Source organism: Carcharodon carcharias, chromosome 10, assembly GCF_017639515.1.
Source record: "Carcharodon carcharias isolate sCarCar2 chromosome 10, sCarCar2.pri, whole genome shotgun sequence".
Taxonomy (NCBI): domain Eukaryota; kingdom Metazoa; phylum Chordata; class Chondrichthyes; order Lamniformes; family Lamnidae; genus Carcharodon; species Carcharodon carcharias.
In genome coordinates, this window is record NC_054476.1 from 66108606 (window position 1) to 66125590 (window position 16985).

Genomic DNA, 16985 nt, shown 5'->3' on the forward strand with positions numbered 1-16985 from the left:
CTTGGCAGAGGGTACTTGTTAAGTACTTGTTAATTTTACAATTTCTGAGAAGTTGAACCCTTGCCATATTACAGTAATATGGATTTAATCTGAACTGATTTTCTTACATTCCACCTACCTGTTATACCACGCACGCTGGCAGAGGTTACATTGAAAGGTCCACTGTTTGTGATCACGCTGATGTTGTACTCCCGCCCAGGTCGAAGATTAGTGAATGTCACGGATGATGTGGAATTTGTGCTGGTTTGATTTTTAAAACCTTCTACACCTTGAACAATGACAAAGAATGTCTCCACGTTGCCAGGAGGAGGAGCCCAGGAGACAATCAACTTGTCTGTTGTCGAATTATTATTCACTGTGATGTTCTCTGGTGGTATCTGTACAGGTTCTGTGGGGTTGAAAGAAGTAAGTTTTGAATCCTTGAGCAGTAGGGTGTGAGCTGCTGCAGGCTTTTAAGTACTTGTAGACAATTTAGAAGAATACTGTCATTTTTACCTGCACTCGTCAAAAAACCATTTTGGTTGATACAAAGCAAAAGAAACTCAATTTTGAGTATATATCCAATTACACAGAAACCTGAAGACTGGTCACAAAAAATACATTGCCTGCATTAGCTGGACTTTCTCTGATGGAAGGTTATGAACAACCTTATAAGAATCACCAACACAGTGTTTTGCTGCAGCAGAAATGGAAATAAGTCCTGTGCTGAAGTAGCAGAGGGATAGAGTGTGAATGAAAAGTGGTTGTATTATTGCTTTATAAGATTTTGCTAAATTCCAACTAGAATATTGTCCATAACTCAAGATGCATTAATAAAAAGGATATTATTGCTCTAACAAAAGGTACAAATTGAAAATTATACATTTATTTTAACTTAATCCCTATTGAAGTTTATAACATGAAAAATAGCACATTTTGCCAACGTAACCCACGATGAAGGCCATGTTTCACTTATACAAGTTAGCATTTGATGAGTGGCCAGCTTATACTTAGCAAGAAAGTTCTCTGCCTCACTGACAACCTCTATACCAAAGCTTTTAGATTGGGATTGAGCGCCAGATAGACGGGAATTCAAAGATTTGACCTCTGCTCTTTTATCAGCTCTGCCTCTAGAGTTTCACAAATTGAGTTGAAATCAAAAGTTGTAGGCTCCTGGCAGTTAAACACACCCACTACTTTGGCTGGGCTCTGATAAATGAAACTATTCTATTATATAAAGATATGAATATCATTAAACTTAAACCTCAATGTCTGAAACCGTAAAAAGCACCCCTTTGGGTGAGTGGAATTAATGCAAATTTCCATGAGTTGAAAGTTGTGTAGATTTAACCGGTTTTGAATTTGACATAATAGCAGCATCTTTATATGAATTAATCTGAAACCTTTCTTAGGCCAAAGAGTCAAAAATCTTGAAAAATAATAATTTTCAAATTTCCCAAATGCTGCTAGACACCACTGTTCTTCCTTACAGTTACAATATCATCCTCCATATTGCCCATCACCCCACAGCATATTCTTCTGTTGCTTGATGATCAGACCTCCACCTTGGAGAGGCTGATGCCAACTCTCCAACACCACCTCCTTACCTCATGATCGCAACACCAAAAATCAAAAGATGACTTCCCGAACAATTACTGCGATTCCCCTAACCCTAACCTTTCCACCTCCTTCCCAAAATCCACAAACAGGACTACCCTGGCAGACCCATCCTTTTAACCTGTTCTTGTCCCACAGAATTTATTTGTTCCACTTCGACTCTATTTTTCTCCTTTCTCCCATCTATTCCCACTTGCATCCACAATTCTTCCTTTGCCACTTCAACAGTTTCTATTTTCCTGGCCCTAACTCATCTTCTTTGCACCATGGATGTCCAATCCCTCTGTACCTCCATTTCCCACCAGGACAATGTACAGGTGCTCTGCTGCTTCTCGAAAAAGGCACAACCAGTCCCATCCACGACCATTCTTCTCCATATGGCTGAACATGTTCTTATTTGGATTATTTTCTCCTTTGACTCTCTACACTTCCTCCAACTAGAATGTGTTGCTGTGGAAATCTGTATGATTCATGGCTAGGCTGCCTTTTTGTGGGATATGTGGAATATTCATTCCAATCCTACACAGGTCTCCACCTCACTTCTTTATTTGACACACTGTTGACTCCATCAGTGCTACTGAATGTTCTCGCTGGAACTTTACTCTCAATTTCCATCCCTCCCTTGTCTTCACACAGTTCACCTCTGACTCTTACCTTTCTCAAATTCTCTATCTCTATTTCTGGGAAGCAGCTGCCAGCCAATGTCAACTAAAAGGCCACTGATTTCCAGATCTACCTTGAGTACACTTCCCTAGCCCCACCAAGGTTACTGTAAGGAAACAATCCCTTTCTCCCAGTTTCTCTGTCTCTGTTGTACCTATTTTAATTATGCCATCTGCTATACCAGTGTTTCCAACCTATCTCCCTTTTCCCTCAACTGAGGATTCCCCTCCACTGAGGTTGACAGGGCCCTTGATCATGCTTGTCTCATTTTCTATACTTCTGTTTTCTTGTCCTCCTTTCCAGCGTGATGGTACAGTTCCCCTTGTCCTTGCCTTCCATCCAATGAGTTATCACGTTCAAAGTCTCCATCACCTCCAGCACATTGCCACGTCAAACACATCTTCCCCTCCTCTTCTGAAGGAACCACTCCCCCCGAGATACCCTGGCCCACTTTTCAATCATCCCCAATGTTGGCTCTGCCTCTCACAGCAACTTCCCATGCAAATGGAAGAGATGCAACATCTGACCTTTACTTTCTCCCTTCTCACCATCAAGGACCCAAAACACTCCTTCCAGGTGAAACGGTAATTTACTTGCTCTCCTGTCAATTTAGCATATTGTATTCACTACTCACAATCTGGTTTCCTCTACCTTGGAGAGACAAAAGGCCAAATGATTAATTGTTTTGCTGAATATCTCCAATCAGTCTGCAAGGATGACCCTGAGCTTTTGGTTGCTTGCCATTTTAATTCTCCATCCCATTTCTACTATGAGCTTTCTGTCCTCACCCTCTTAGACTGTAGTCATAAAGTTTAATGGAAGCTTGAGGAATTTTTTGTTTGAGTCTGAAAAGTTTTATGAACCCAATGAGTTCAACAATTTAAGATCACAATCATCACTCCATTTTTGGGCAGCAGATACTGTGGCTATTTACTCATTTTTTTCTTTACTTGTCCCATTACCATCCCCTTTTACATTGCACCATATCCCTTTTGTCCTGTAAGTAGTCCCGTCTTCCATCCCGACACAGGCCTTCACTTTGGTTCTTTACCTCTTCCTCTAATCACCCTTCCCTACCTCTGCAATTGCTTAAAACATGATACATCTCGAACATTTTCCAGTTCTGCTGAAAAGTCATTGACCTAAAGCAACAACTCTTTCTCTCATCACAGATGCTGTCCAACCTGTCACATATTCTTTGTTTTTATTACTCATTTATATATCAATTCCTCAATGTTCCAGGGTGCTTCACAGTCAACTAGTTTTTTTGAAGTGCAATCAATATTTTGGGAAACATAGCAGTCAATTTTGCACAAAGCAAAATCCCAAAAAAGAAAATGGCAAGCTAATTTGGCCAAGGCACTGGAATAACTTCCTGCTGTTTTCCAGAAAAGTACTGAGGCATCATTTAAGTCCACCTGAACAGACAGATAGCAGCTCCAACAATGACTCAGTATTGCACTGAAGCCAGATTAAATTATGTACTTAAACAGTACAATGAACATTCAGAACAAAAGCAAGAGTGCTATCAAGTAAGTCAAGCTGATACTCTTTTGGATAACTTAACCACCGCATTTAGCAAAAGACTTTAAACACATAAATGCACTGCATCCATGGGAGGTTATTGTTTTTGCTTAAAGCATATTCTGGCTGAGGCACCTTGCTACAACATCAACCAGAATAGGAAAGTGTAAAGTTAGCTATATATGAAGCATAAAATGATTACATCAGTGAAACATTGGCATTTAAGACTTAATTCAGAGTTCACATCTCCTGTGAATAAAAGCATTATAGGTAACAACTAATACAGAAAGCAGGCTTGATAACATTTTCATGTAAACTGTACATTAGTGATTGTAGAATCAGTAAAGATTAAGGTGAGATTTTTATTCAGCAGATCTCTTTGATCTGCCCAAGAATAACACTTACTTGTGTAGTTAAATTCTATCACTGGACCTCCTCGAGTGCCATCTGCTGTCAGTGTAGTAATGGTAAAACTGTACATGGTTCCGGATGTCAGTTCCTTTATGGTAGCGTTCTCACTTCTTACAGTTGTATTCCTATAATCACCAGTAGGGGTTGTGTTTCTCTTGGTCAGTACTATGTACTGATACCCATCTTTATAATCTGGTGGTCTCGTCCAATTCAGGGTTACAAAGTTGGTGCCAACATTCACAACCATCAAATTCAGCACTTCATTAGGCTCTGTTGGAAACAGTTACCCCAGTTAAAAAAATAATAAACAGTTGCTTATCGCAGCGTACGAGAAATGGCACTCAGGAATTTATTTAAATCAGGGAAATGCAGTGAAGGGCCATGAAAGCATAATCCACCACACATCCAAGGTTCAAAAGCATAGAAAGGGTAATAAAGTGAAATTTGATAATCCTGAGTAGCTTTTTTTCTGCAGAAGGACTGCAGATTGTAGGAAAAGAAAAGACAAAGAAGTAAGGAGGCAGCGGGGGGGGGTGGGGGGATGGGGGGGGGTCACTGATAGGGAGCAGAAGGGAAGGGGAATGGAAATGGGGACAGATCCTTGCAGACGATGGGAAAAGTATTACAAGTACTAATCATAGCACAGTCACTTCGATTTCAATTGACACTAGATAGCATATGAGCTGAGTTTTAGTGAATACCAAGTGGTTTTTGTTAAAATAAGCTGAGCATTGGAAAGAAAATCTAAGGATTAATTATTTGGAAGTAATTTGGAAGAGCAGCAGTGAAAGAAATAGGGATGCTTCACGTAGCCAAAATTTAATAGGTAGAAAACCATTAAACTTTCTCTCAAATGCGGGAAGGTCAATTTTGTGGAGATCTTTGTGAAAGTGAAAGAAGTATCTTCCTCACTTTTTGCAGCACAGAGTGAAGCAGCCAGCAGAGGAGGTCACTGATGCCGAGACAGAAAGAAATGAGGGCAGGTTCTTGGTGCAAAGAAACAGGTGCTAAGAAAGTAGAGGAGACAGTGCAAAGCACTGAATAATGAACAATAGCTCATGACAGCTTTAATTCTATTCTATAATAAACCATTTATTTCAGTTGGCTAAAATTTGAGACCTCATTTTCAACTTCTCCCATTACCTACAAGGGCAGGTCAGAGACTGGGAATTCTGTGGAGAGCAACTCATCTCCTGACTCCCCAAAGCCTGTCTACCACCCTACAAGGAACAAATCAGGAGTGTGATGCAATACCCCACACTTGCCTGGATAAGTGCAGCTCCAACAATACTCAAGAGGCTGAATACCATCCAGGACAAAGCAGCCCACATAATTGGCATCCCATCCACCATCTTCACAATCCACTGATTCCACCACTGATGCACAATGGCAGCAGTGTGTACCATCTATTCTAGATGACGCACTGCAGCAGCTCAAGGCTCCTTCAAACAGCACCTTCCAAACCCGCAACCTCTACCACCTAGAAGGACAAGGGCAGCAGATACATGGGAACACCACCACCTACAAGTTGTCCTCCAAACCACACACCATCTGACTTGGAATTATATCGCTGTTCTTTCATTGTCGCTGGGTCAAAATCCTGGAACTCCCTTCTTAATAGCACTGTGGGTGTACCTACACCACATAGATTATAGCATTTCAAGAAGGTGGCTCACCATCACCTTCTCAAGGGCAATTTAGGGATGGACAATAAAAATGCTGGCCTAGCCAGGGACAACCACATCTCCTGAAAGAATCAAAAAATCCTTATTGTAGTGTGGATAAACTTCACAGCACTGTAATCCCTGCATGCATCCTTCAATCCTGTGATATCAACATATGCTTTATTTTGCACTTTGCTCCCTACACTAAATCTCAATCCTTCCAGCACATTCCCCATTGTTTCCTTCCATGCCTTCAGAAGCCTTGGGGCAAAAGTACTGTGCACAACAACCAGAAGTCAACCCTGAGGCTTTAAGGGTCTTCACCTCCAGGGAACTTTACCCCAAGCGGCTAGTAGAGCCCAGTAGTTTCACATAACATCCACTGATCATAGAGTAAATAAAAGGGAATAGTAGTAGTGTAAAGGGCAGAGAGGGACAAGAGTTCCTACAGTGTGTTCAGCAGAATTATCTATAGCAGTATGTGCCCAGTCCATTGAGAAAGGAAGCACTTTTGGACCTGGTTTCTGGGAATAAAATGGGCCAAGTAGATCAAATGCCAGTAGGGGAACATTTAGGGGACAGTGATCAATATATCTAAGGTTTATGTTGGTTATGGAAAAGGACAAGGAACAATCTAGAGTAAGAATAATTATCTGGAGGAAGCCAACTTCAATGGTCTATGAATGGACCTGGCTCAGAAAAATTGGAGCCAAAGATTGGTAGGCAAAACTAAATAGTGGACTGCCTTTAAAGAAGAGATCAATTAAGCACAGTCAAGGTATATTCCCATGAAGGGGAAAGGTAGGGCAAATAAATTCAGAGCTCCCTGGGTGACAAAAGAGATAGTGATGAAGATGAAGCAGATAAAGGTATGATTATGACAGATGTCAGGTGGACAATACAATTCAGAGCCAGGCTGAATATAAAATGTTCAGGGGGGGAATTGAAAAAGCAAACAAGCAAAGCAAAGAAAGAGTTTGAGAAGGAATTGATAGTTAACATAAAAAGGAATCTAAAAGTCTTCTATAGGGCACATAAACAGTAAAATGGTAGTTAAGGGGCTGAGTAGGGACCAAAAAGAAATTTACATACAGAGCCAGAGGCATGGTTGAGGTATTAAATGAATACCTTGTATCTATCTTTACCAAAGAAGGCACTACCCATGTCTCATGAAAGAAGAGGAAGATCAGACACCCAAAGAGATTAAAACTGGTATGGAAAATTTATTGGATAGACTGTCTGTACTTAAAAGTGAATAAGGTACCCAAACCAGACGACGTATCCAACGATGCTTAAGGAAGTGAGAGTGGAAATTGCAGATGCACTGGCCACAATTTTCCAATCTTCCTTAGACTCAGGTGTGGTGCCAGAGGACTGCACAATTGCAAATGTTACACCCATGTTCAAAAAAAGTATAAAGATAAGCCCAGCAACTACAGGCCAGTCAGTTTAACTTCAGTGTTGGGGAATCTTTTAAAGAATGGCACACCACTCATCACATCCTGCCAACCAGAAAAAGACCCATTTATGCCAACTCTCAGCTTCCTATTAGCTAGCCAAATCTTCTATCCATGCCAATATGTTACCCCCTACACCACAAGCTTTTATTTTCTGCAATAATCTTTGAGGTGGCACTTTATCAAATGCCTTCTGGAAATCTAAGTACAGTACATCCACTGGTTCCTCTTTAATGACAGCACCTATGATTCCTTCAAAGAACTCCAATAAATTGGTTAAACATGATTTCCCTTTTACAAAACAAGGTTGACTCTGCCTTGTTGCCTTGAACTTTTCTAAGTGCCCTGTTATAACATCTTTAATAACAGCTTCAAACACTTTCCTATGACCGATGTTAAGCTAACTGGCCGAGAGTTTCCTGCTTTCTGTCTCCTTCCCTTTTTGAATAAAGGAGCTACATTTGCTATTTTCCAATCTAATGGAACCTTACCCGAATCTAGGGAATTTTGCAAAATTAAAACCAATGCATTAACTATCTCAGAAGCCATTTCTTTCAAGATCTTAAAGGTGATGTTCAACTGGACCTGGGGGTTTGTCAGCTCACAGCCTCAATTTGCTCAATACCACTCCCTTTGTGATTGTAATTTTCCTGAGTTCCTCTCTCCCTTCCATTTCGGGATTTACAGCTATTTCCGGGATGTTCCTTGTGTCCTCTATAGAGAAGATGGAAGCAAAATACCTGTTTAATTCGTCCGCCATCTCCCGACTTTCCATTATCAATTCCCCAGATGCACTCCTGATAGGACCAATGCTCACTTTGTTAGCTTGAATCTTATTTAAATATTTATAGAAACTCTTAGTATCCATCTTTATATTACTAGCTAACTTTCTCTCATACTCAAATATTGCCCTCGTCATTAATCTTTTTGTTATTCTTTGCTGTTCTTGATATTCTTTCCAATCTTCTAACCTGCCACACGTCTTTGCGTAATTATACGCTTTTTCTTTAAGACTTTTTATTTACTTTAACTTATTTAGTTAAGCATGGATGGTGGGCCCTCTTCTTGGAAATTATCTTTCTCATTGGAGTGTTTATTCTTTGTATTCTGAAATATCCCTTTAAAAGTCTGCCACTGAAGTTCGATTGACAGATCTCTTAGCCTCATTTTCCAGATCACTTCAGCTAGCTCTGCATTCATGCCCTCAAAATTGCGTGCAATAAAATGTTATAATATGTGCAGTGCTAGCTCTGCGTTCATGCCCTCGAAATTGCCTCAATTTCAATTTTATATTATGTGCAGTGCCTTGGGTAACAAGTGTAATCAATGTGCCAATGGATTGTGTAGTGCACTGGCGAGAAATCAACCAATTGTTTCACTACTGACTTACTAGTTATCACAATGTGATGTAATTATCATACTTATGTGGCCACGAATTGAGTCTGCCAGTAAACCATCCATCCCCCAACAAATGGGGAGGCAGAGGCAAAGTCACTATACTAGTAAACCAGCTGCCCAGGCTAAAGCGTGGGTAGAAGTTTCAAGTCCTAACACGGCAGCTGGAATGTACATTAATTTTAAAAATCTGGAATTAAAAGCTAGTCTCAGTAACTGTGACCATGAGGATGTTGTCAATTGTTATAAAATAAACATCTGGTTCACTAATGACCATCAGGGAGGGAAATCTGCTGTTTGACCTGGTCTGGCCTACAGGCTCATAGCAATGAGGGCGACATTTGACTGCCCTCTGAAATGGCCTGGCAAGACACTCAGTTGTTCTAACCACTACAGAAAAATGTCCCACCGGAGGAACCACAGCGGTTAAAGCAGGAGCTCACCAGCAATCTCCTCAAGGGTAATTAGGGATGCGCAACAAATATGGGCCTTGCCAATGATGCTGACTTCCCGTGCTCACGTCCCATGAATGAAGATTTAAAAGAAAAACACATCTCCATCAGTACATATGCCAACTAATGCACAAACGCAATTTTTCCAGTTTTACTCTAGTATGTAACAATTATGCTGAGAGAGCTGACAAAAATAGAACAAATATAACTTTAAACCCTTTCTAGCGACCAACACAGATTATATCTAGTGCAATCTCTAGAAAAATTGACAGTCAAATTATATCGGCGAGCACAAATTTTCAGCATGTTTTCATTCCGATCACGGTTATTGTTTTGTAGGGCTGAGCAAGAAGAGACCCCCTCCAGTATGACCCATTAATCATTAAACCAAAGTGGTCCCTGGTTCTAGGTTAGTTATTGGGCTGGAAATTACCCTTCAATAAAAGAGCCATTCCTATGAGAAGAACTCGACATAATGCTGAAGCTGTATCAAGTGTCATTCATGTCTGTAGGTTTCCTGAAGCTCAGAAGAGATTGAAGTGACTGAGGAAGAAGAGACCCCCTCCAGTATTACCCATCCATCATGATCAAGGATAAACTCTTATTAAACCAAAGTCCACATTGAGTTGCTTCCTCACCTGTTGTTAAAGAGACCGTGGCCGGATCTGCTGATGTCTCATCAGCTGCCAGTGTGAACACTCTGAACGTGTAATTGGTCCCAGGGTTCAGTTGTGCCACTGTAATAGACTCATCAGCAACAGTGATATTTGAAGATGGATCTCCAGTCGTCTCCACTCTGTATCTGTACTCAGGTTTATGGTCTGATGGATGGACCCAACTCAGAGTAACTGAAGTGGTGTTGCGATTCACAAGGCTTAAGTTGGTCACGACATTTGGTTCTGTGAACAATAATGAGATGTTAAGAACAACATCGAACTCACACTGCCCCCTGCTCCGCTCTTGCTGATGATCCATGATACCTTCAGCAGAACCAATCCGTATGACAGCAGTTCTTTTCCACCACCTTGGACTGGCAATCCCAACCATCTCATCAATGATCTAACTTCCTTCAGAAAATCCTTTAAAATGACGCAAACATGCTGAACCGTCCTGACAAGTTCCCCTGTGCACTCTTGCCTCAGTGCTAATTAATCATAATCGTCAACAGTATTCCACAAACCAAAAAAGTGAACAAGTTGTCAGCTTGGTGAATTCATGTCTAACTCCAGTCTTGTCTCTCATTTTGACAACTTTGATAGCTACTCTCTCTGTTGTCCAATAACTCAAGGTGCTAACATATTGGTTCCATGCACAAGTTGATTCATCACATCCCATCATTACCATCCTAGTTTTGTGTTTGACTGCTGATATGATGGCAAAATTATGTGCATGTCTTCCGTGCCAAAAGTAATCAATGTGCCAATGGATTGAATAGTACACAGATGGGAAATCAACCAATTCTTTCACCACCGACTTACTAGTTATCACAATGTGATTCAATTATCGCACTTATGGAGCCACTAATTCAGTCTCCCAATAAACATTCCAACCCCCAACAAATAGGGATGTGGAAGCAGAGTGGTAAAGTCGCTGTACTAGTAAACCAGCGGCTCAGGGCTAAAACATGGGAAAAAGGGTTCAAGTCCCACCACGGCAGCTGGTGGAATTTACATTTAATTTTCAAAATCTGGAATTAAGAGCTACTCTCAGTAACAGCGACCATGAAGCTATCGTAAATTGTTGTAAAATAAACATCTGGTTTACTAATGACTTTCAGGGAGGGAAATCTGCTGTCCTTACCCTGACCTACATGTGACTCCAGGCCCACGGCAATCTGGTTCACTCTCGACTGCCCTCTGATATGACCTAGGAAGACATTCAGTTGTTCTAACCATTACAGGGAAAAGTCCCACCAGATGAACCACAACGGTTAAAGAAGACAGCTCACCAACAATCTTCTCAAGGGCATTTAGGGGTGGGCAGCAAATGCTGGCCTTGCCAGTGATGCTCGCTACACATGCTCACTTACCACTAGTAAATATTTCAAAGAAAAACACATCTCAATCAGCAAATATGCCGACAAATGCATCACAGGCTTCTTTTTCCACAATTTTGTAGATTCCTTATTTCACTCCAGTACATAACAATTCCTCCACCGCTATGCTGAGGGAGCTAACAAGAACGGAACAAATATAACTTGAAGCCCTTTCCAACAACTAACACAGATTGTATCTAGTGCAATCTCAATCTCCATTCTAGAAAATTGAGAGTCGAATAACATCGGTGAGCACAAATTTTCCAATTGATGTTTTCGTTCTGTTCGTGGTTGTTGTTTTGTAGGACTGAGGAAGAAGAGACCTCCTCCAGTATTACCCATCCATCATGATCAAGGAAAACTCTTATTAAACCAGAGTCCATTTTGAGCCGCTTCCTTACTTGTTGTTAAAGAGACTGTGGCCGGATCTGCTGATGTCTCATCAGCTGCCAGTGTGAACACTCTGAACGTGTAATTGGTCCCAGGGTTCAGTTGTGCCACTGTAATAGACTCATCAGCAACAGTGATATTTGAAGATGGATCTCCAGTCGTCTCCACTCTGTATCTGTACTCAGGTTTATGGTCTGATGGACAGACCCAGCTCACAGTAAATGAAGTGGTGTTGCGATTCACAAGGGTTAAATTAGTCACAGCATTTGGTTCTGAAAATAGTAATGAAATGTTGAGAATAGCACCAACCTCACACTGCCTCCTGCTCTGCTCCAGTTGACAATAAGTACAATGAATCCATATCATTCCAATTTCTGTCCGCTATGCTGAACTGGCAATCACAACCACCTAATCTTCTTTGAGAAGACTCTTTAAAATGATGCAAACATGCTGAACCATCGTCAAATTCTCTGTGCACACTTCCCTCAGTATTAATTAATCATAACCCTCCATGGTACTCCACAAGCCAAAAACAGTTAACAAGTTGGCAGCTTGGTTAAATCTTGTCCAACTCAGATCTTGTATCTCATCTCGACAACTTGGATACGCTCCTCTCTCAGTTGCCAAATAACTCAATCACTGAAGATGCCAACAATGTTGGTTCCAGCCAAAAGTACACTGATCACATCCAATTTACACCTGCTCAAATTTTTGTTTGACTGCTGACATCATGGCAAAATTATGTGCACTGTCTTCCGTCCAAAAAGGAATCAGCATGCTAATGGGTCGAATTGCCAATTGGCGAGAAATCAACCAACCTCTTCACCACCTTTTAGTTACCATATTATCATGTATTTGTCACAATGATGGAGCTACTAATTGTGTTTACAGCACACCTTCTAATCCCACAACAAATGACGAGATGGTGGCATATTGGTGAAGTCACTGTGATTCACTAGGATTACGCTGGACACAGGATTTGGTTCTGCAAATATTAATTAGGTGTTTAGAATAGTATCAACCTCACATTTCCTCCTTCTCTACTCATGTTGATGATCCATGATAACCTGTTCAGGGTCTATTCATGTCATCCCAATTCCTTCCACAATCCTGAACTGGCTATAGCAGCCATTAGAGCAGTGACCTAGCAATGGATATATAATGTTTCATCAAAATCAGTTCAAATGATGCAAACATTTTGATTTTTGAACCATCTGATCAATTTCCCTTGTGCATTCTTACCCATGTACTAATCAATCCTTGACTTCAACTATACACTCTTAGACAAAAATAAGTGAATCTAGCATGTGCTTGGCCAATTGTTCCCTTGAATATTGACTCAGTCTTCTCCAGAAACTCAAATATCAGGTCTCACTTGAACTACTAAGACTTTATTAGATCTGCAATTGTCTATAGATTTCCAATACTTGCTATGCAATATAAATGTCGGACTGTTCAGGGCAGGTTGCTCTCAACCCAGAAGAACATCATTGAAAGCAATGAAGTAGTAGCAATAAAATTAAATTTTCCTGGTTGAACATCAGTCCAACATTCCAATAAACCAACAGGTAATCAATCCAACACAGATTCCTTCTCATATTTTTGATTCCTCATTGCCAGCGGACATCTCCCTGAACAACACTGTTCCCTTTGAACTGAGCCCTTGCACTGCGAAAGCTTAATCTGGAATGTTTAGTTACAGATTTCAAATTCTGTTTGATACATTCTTAAGCACCAATTAATGAATGGAGGTTTCCTTCCTTTTAGCTATCCAGCAAGCTAATTGAAGCACTCACATCAAGCTTTCAGCCAGATGTGCCACCATTTCCAAATTGTCGGAAAAGATCTCACGAACAGTTTATATGTTATCTGCTTCCAGTGCAACATATTGAGCATCCATCTAGTTTTACATTTCTTCTTCATGTTACGACTAGGTGAGAAGGGATGAAGTGGCTCCCCTCTATTCAACCTCCTCAGTTGGTCATAACAAAGGTTTAAGTTTCTTTTTCATAAGGGTATGTCTTTTCAAATCAGAATGTATTTATCTATATAAGCAGTGAGCAATAAGGAGCCAACCAAACAAGATTTCCTTAAGTTCAATGAAGAGCAAACTTATTCACCACGAAACCCGAAAAAAAAAATCAAAACGTGCCAGCAAGCATTCGCCCCTTATGCAGCAATTCGGGCCCACATACACACAAACACAGATAAAGAGACTTAGAGTCAAATAAAAAGGTAAAAGCAGACACAGCTAAGTGTCCTTTGATTGTCCTTGAAGCGTAGACTTTTAACATTGCTGCCGATTTAGGTTAGCTGGTTTTTTAGATGTGGTCAGATGTAGAAGATGCTGCAAATATTATGAGATCTCAGTTCTCTGGTAGGTTTCTGGTGGTTAGCTTCTTGAATTGGGTGACACACTACTTATTCCAAAGGGGAGGGAGTCCAGCTTTCAGCCTGTTTCCTCTTCAGAAATCTTTCTTGCAATCTCTCTGCAGTGGCTGCAGCTTGACCTTGAAATATTTCACCCATTGTGTATTTCCAAGGGACTTTGGATAGGTCTGTCTGTGGCAGCCATTGTTTCAATATCCAGCACTTTACATTTTAATGCCTCTTCCTTAGACAGTTCCAAGTTTCGATGCGTGGCTGGATAATAGGAATCGTCTCTATCTTCACACTCCTCCCCTACCATCCTCCCTCCTCCAAAGGGTTCACCTTGGAATGTGGCCTTGCATTTTTAAGTAGTTTGGCTCTGTCTCAGTTCAAACTGCAAAGTTTGAATTGTAATTCCACATCAGAACTTTCCAGAGTTGGTCAACCAGGAATACTAGATGTCAGCTGACTTGTAGTAGCCACCTTTAGCCAATGTCTTTTTGTGTTTTTATAAAGTCCTTTTTAAACAGCTCAGTACATGTTTGTTTGGCCAACAATATTAGAGATTTATCACTCACGCACAAGTCAAATGAGCGTGACGCACATTAGTGAACTTCAAAGACTGTACTAAAGGAAGGAATTCCTACTGTTACCACCCTTACTGTACTTGGACACTTCATGAGGTGTGCTGTCCCATTCTAGTTACTGATGTAGTTCTGTGTTTCACAAATACATTTAGAGGTGTTGAGCATTACATTAATCCTACATCAGTATTACTACATGACTTTTACTACAGTGTTAGCCAATCCATATTTCCTCCTAGAAATAACATTACTCCCTTTGATAACAGTCATGTCACTGTGTTTCAATTTCTTCATTGCATTAATAAATGGCAAATTTGGTAACTTCCAGAATAAAATAAAAATGAGAAACAGACTGGCTCTCCTCTTCATAAGGTGACAGATCCTGAACAATAATGCCAAAGAAGATCCTAAGGGTCTTTTGTTGAACTTTGTTGCACCTAGTGCAAGTTGAGGAAAAAAGTGCTGTACATTCCAACTGTGAGTTGTCTTGGTGCCCTATGAAATGAGTGTGGCAGTTACTGATTGCAATAATTTTGCCCTCCATTAAGAACGGTGAAAAAGAAATAGTGGGCATCAGGCTACTTCCACCTATCTTGGAAATATACCCAACAGATGCTCTTGAAAAATAAGGGCTCGGTCTATTTTGCATCCAATTGCTTCGATTACAAACACTCATATTTTACAATTAGCTTGTTCAATCCAGTTCTTCCACACAATGAGCAAGAACAAAATTCAGTGTGGAATGATGAGATGGTATGATTTCTCAAGACTTGAATTAAAAGTAAATAACAACTCAATTTGGAAAATGGGCCATTGTGCTTAACCCTTGAACTTAAATAACCAATGTTGAAGCTTTTCGAACATCTGTACAGAGGCGATCAATGGAACATGCTCATGTAACATGAAAACATAATTTGACAGGGTCACTGGGCAAAATCAAATCAAATAGAGCAAAATAATGTGGAATATTAAGTGTCAGTGAGTTGCATTGATACTACCTTATTTTCAACTTTCTTCTATGCTAGTTCAGCAGTCCCTTTGCCTTTGGGGGAGGCGGTGGCGTAGTGGTATTGTCACTGGACTGGTAAGCCAGAGACAATACACTACTCTGGCAGATGGTGGAATTTGAATAAAAATAAAAATCTGGAATTAAAAGTCTGATGATGATCATGAAACCATTGTCAATTGTAGTAAAAACCCATTGAGTTCACTAATGTCCTTTAGGGAAGGAAATCTGCTGTCCTCACTTGGTCTGGCCTACATGTGACTCCAGATCCACAGTAATGTGGTTGACTCTTAAATGCCCTCTGAAATGGCCTAGCAAGCCACTTGTATATCAAACTACTACAAATTCAATAAAAAAAAATGAAACCTGACAGACCACACAGCATCGACCTAGGCACAGGGAATGACAACAACAAACCCAGCCCTGTCAACCCTGCAAAGTCCTCCTTACTAACATCTGGGGCTTGTGCTAAAATTGGGAGAGCTGTCTCACAGACTAGTCAAGCAACAGCCTGACATCGTCATACTCACAGAATCATACCTTACAGATAATGTCCCAGACATCACCATCACCATCCTGGGTATGCCCTATATCCCCACTGGCAGGACAGACCCAGCAGAGGTGGCGGCATTATGGTATACAGGCGGGAGGGAGTCCTCAACATCGACTCCGGCCTCCAGAAAGTCCCTTGGCATCAGGTCAAACGGAGACTGATTGCCACGCACCGCCCTCCCTCAGCTGATGAATCAGTACTCCTCCATGTTGAACACCACTTGGAAGACGCACTGAGGTTGGCAAAGGCACAGAGTGTAATCTGTGCGGGGGACTTCACTGTCCATCACCAAGAGTGGCTCGATCGCACCACCACAGACCAAGTTGGCAGAATCCTAAAGGGCATAGCTGCCGGACTAGGTCTGCAGCAGGTGGTAAGGGAACTAACAAGAAAAAAAAACATACTTGACCTCATTGTCACAGGTGCATCTGTCCATGACAGTATCGGTAGGAGTAACCATCGCACAATCCTTGTGGAGGCAAAGTCCCGTCTTCACATTGAGGGTACCCTCCATCGTGTTATGTGGCAACACTGCCGTGCTAAGTGGGATAGGTTTCGAACAGATCTAGCAATTCAAGACTGGGCAACCATGAGGTGCTTTGGGCCATCAGCAGTAGCAGAATTGTACGCAACCACAATCTTTAACCTCATAGCCTGGCATATCCCTCATCCTCCCATTACAACCAACCGGTATCAACCCTGCATCAATAAAGACTGCAGGAGGGCATGTCAGGAGCAGCACCAGACATACCTAAATATGAGGTGTCAACCTGGTGAAGCTGCAACACAGGACTACTTGCCTACCATAAAGCATAAGCAGCAAGTGATAAACAGAGCTAAGTGATTCCACATCAACTGGTCAGGTCTAAGCTCTGCAGTTCTGCC

General features: G+C 41.1%; 1 protein-coding gene across 3 annotated transcripts in view; it reads right to left on the minus strand.

The window, feature by feature from the left end:
- ptprja (protein tyrosine phosphatase receptor type Ja) overlaps nt 1-16985 on the minus strand; it is a 168029-nt gene that overhangs the window by 107635 nt on the left and 43409 nt on the right. For 2 of the 3 annotated variants that reach the window (XR_005944303.1, XM_041198436.1), the window contains exons 4-6: nt 9801-10061; nt 4189-4464; nt 119-388 (exon numbers count right to left, since the gene is read on the minus strand). Coding sequence is in view for 2 of the 3 variants with exons in the window: in XM_041198436.1 (XP_041054370.1) it covers nt 119-388; nt 4189-4464; nt 9801-10061 (807 nt within the window). In the remaining variant the exon portion in view is untranslated. The remainder of the gene's footprint in view (nt 1-118; nt 389-4188; nt 4465-9800; nt 10062-16985) is intronic. The other variant, XM_041198437.1, reaches the window with a different exon arrangement.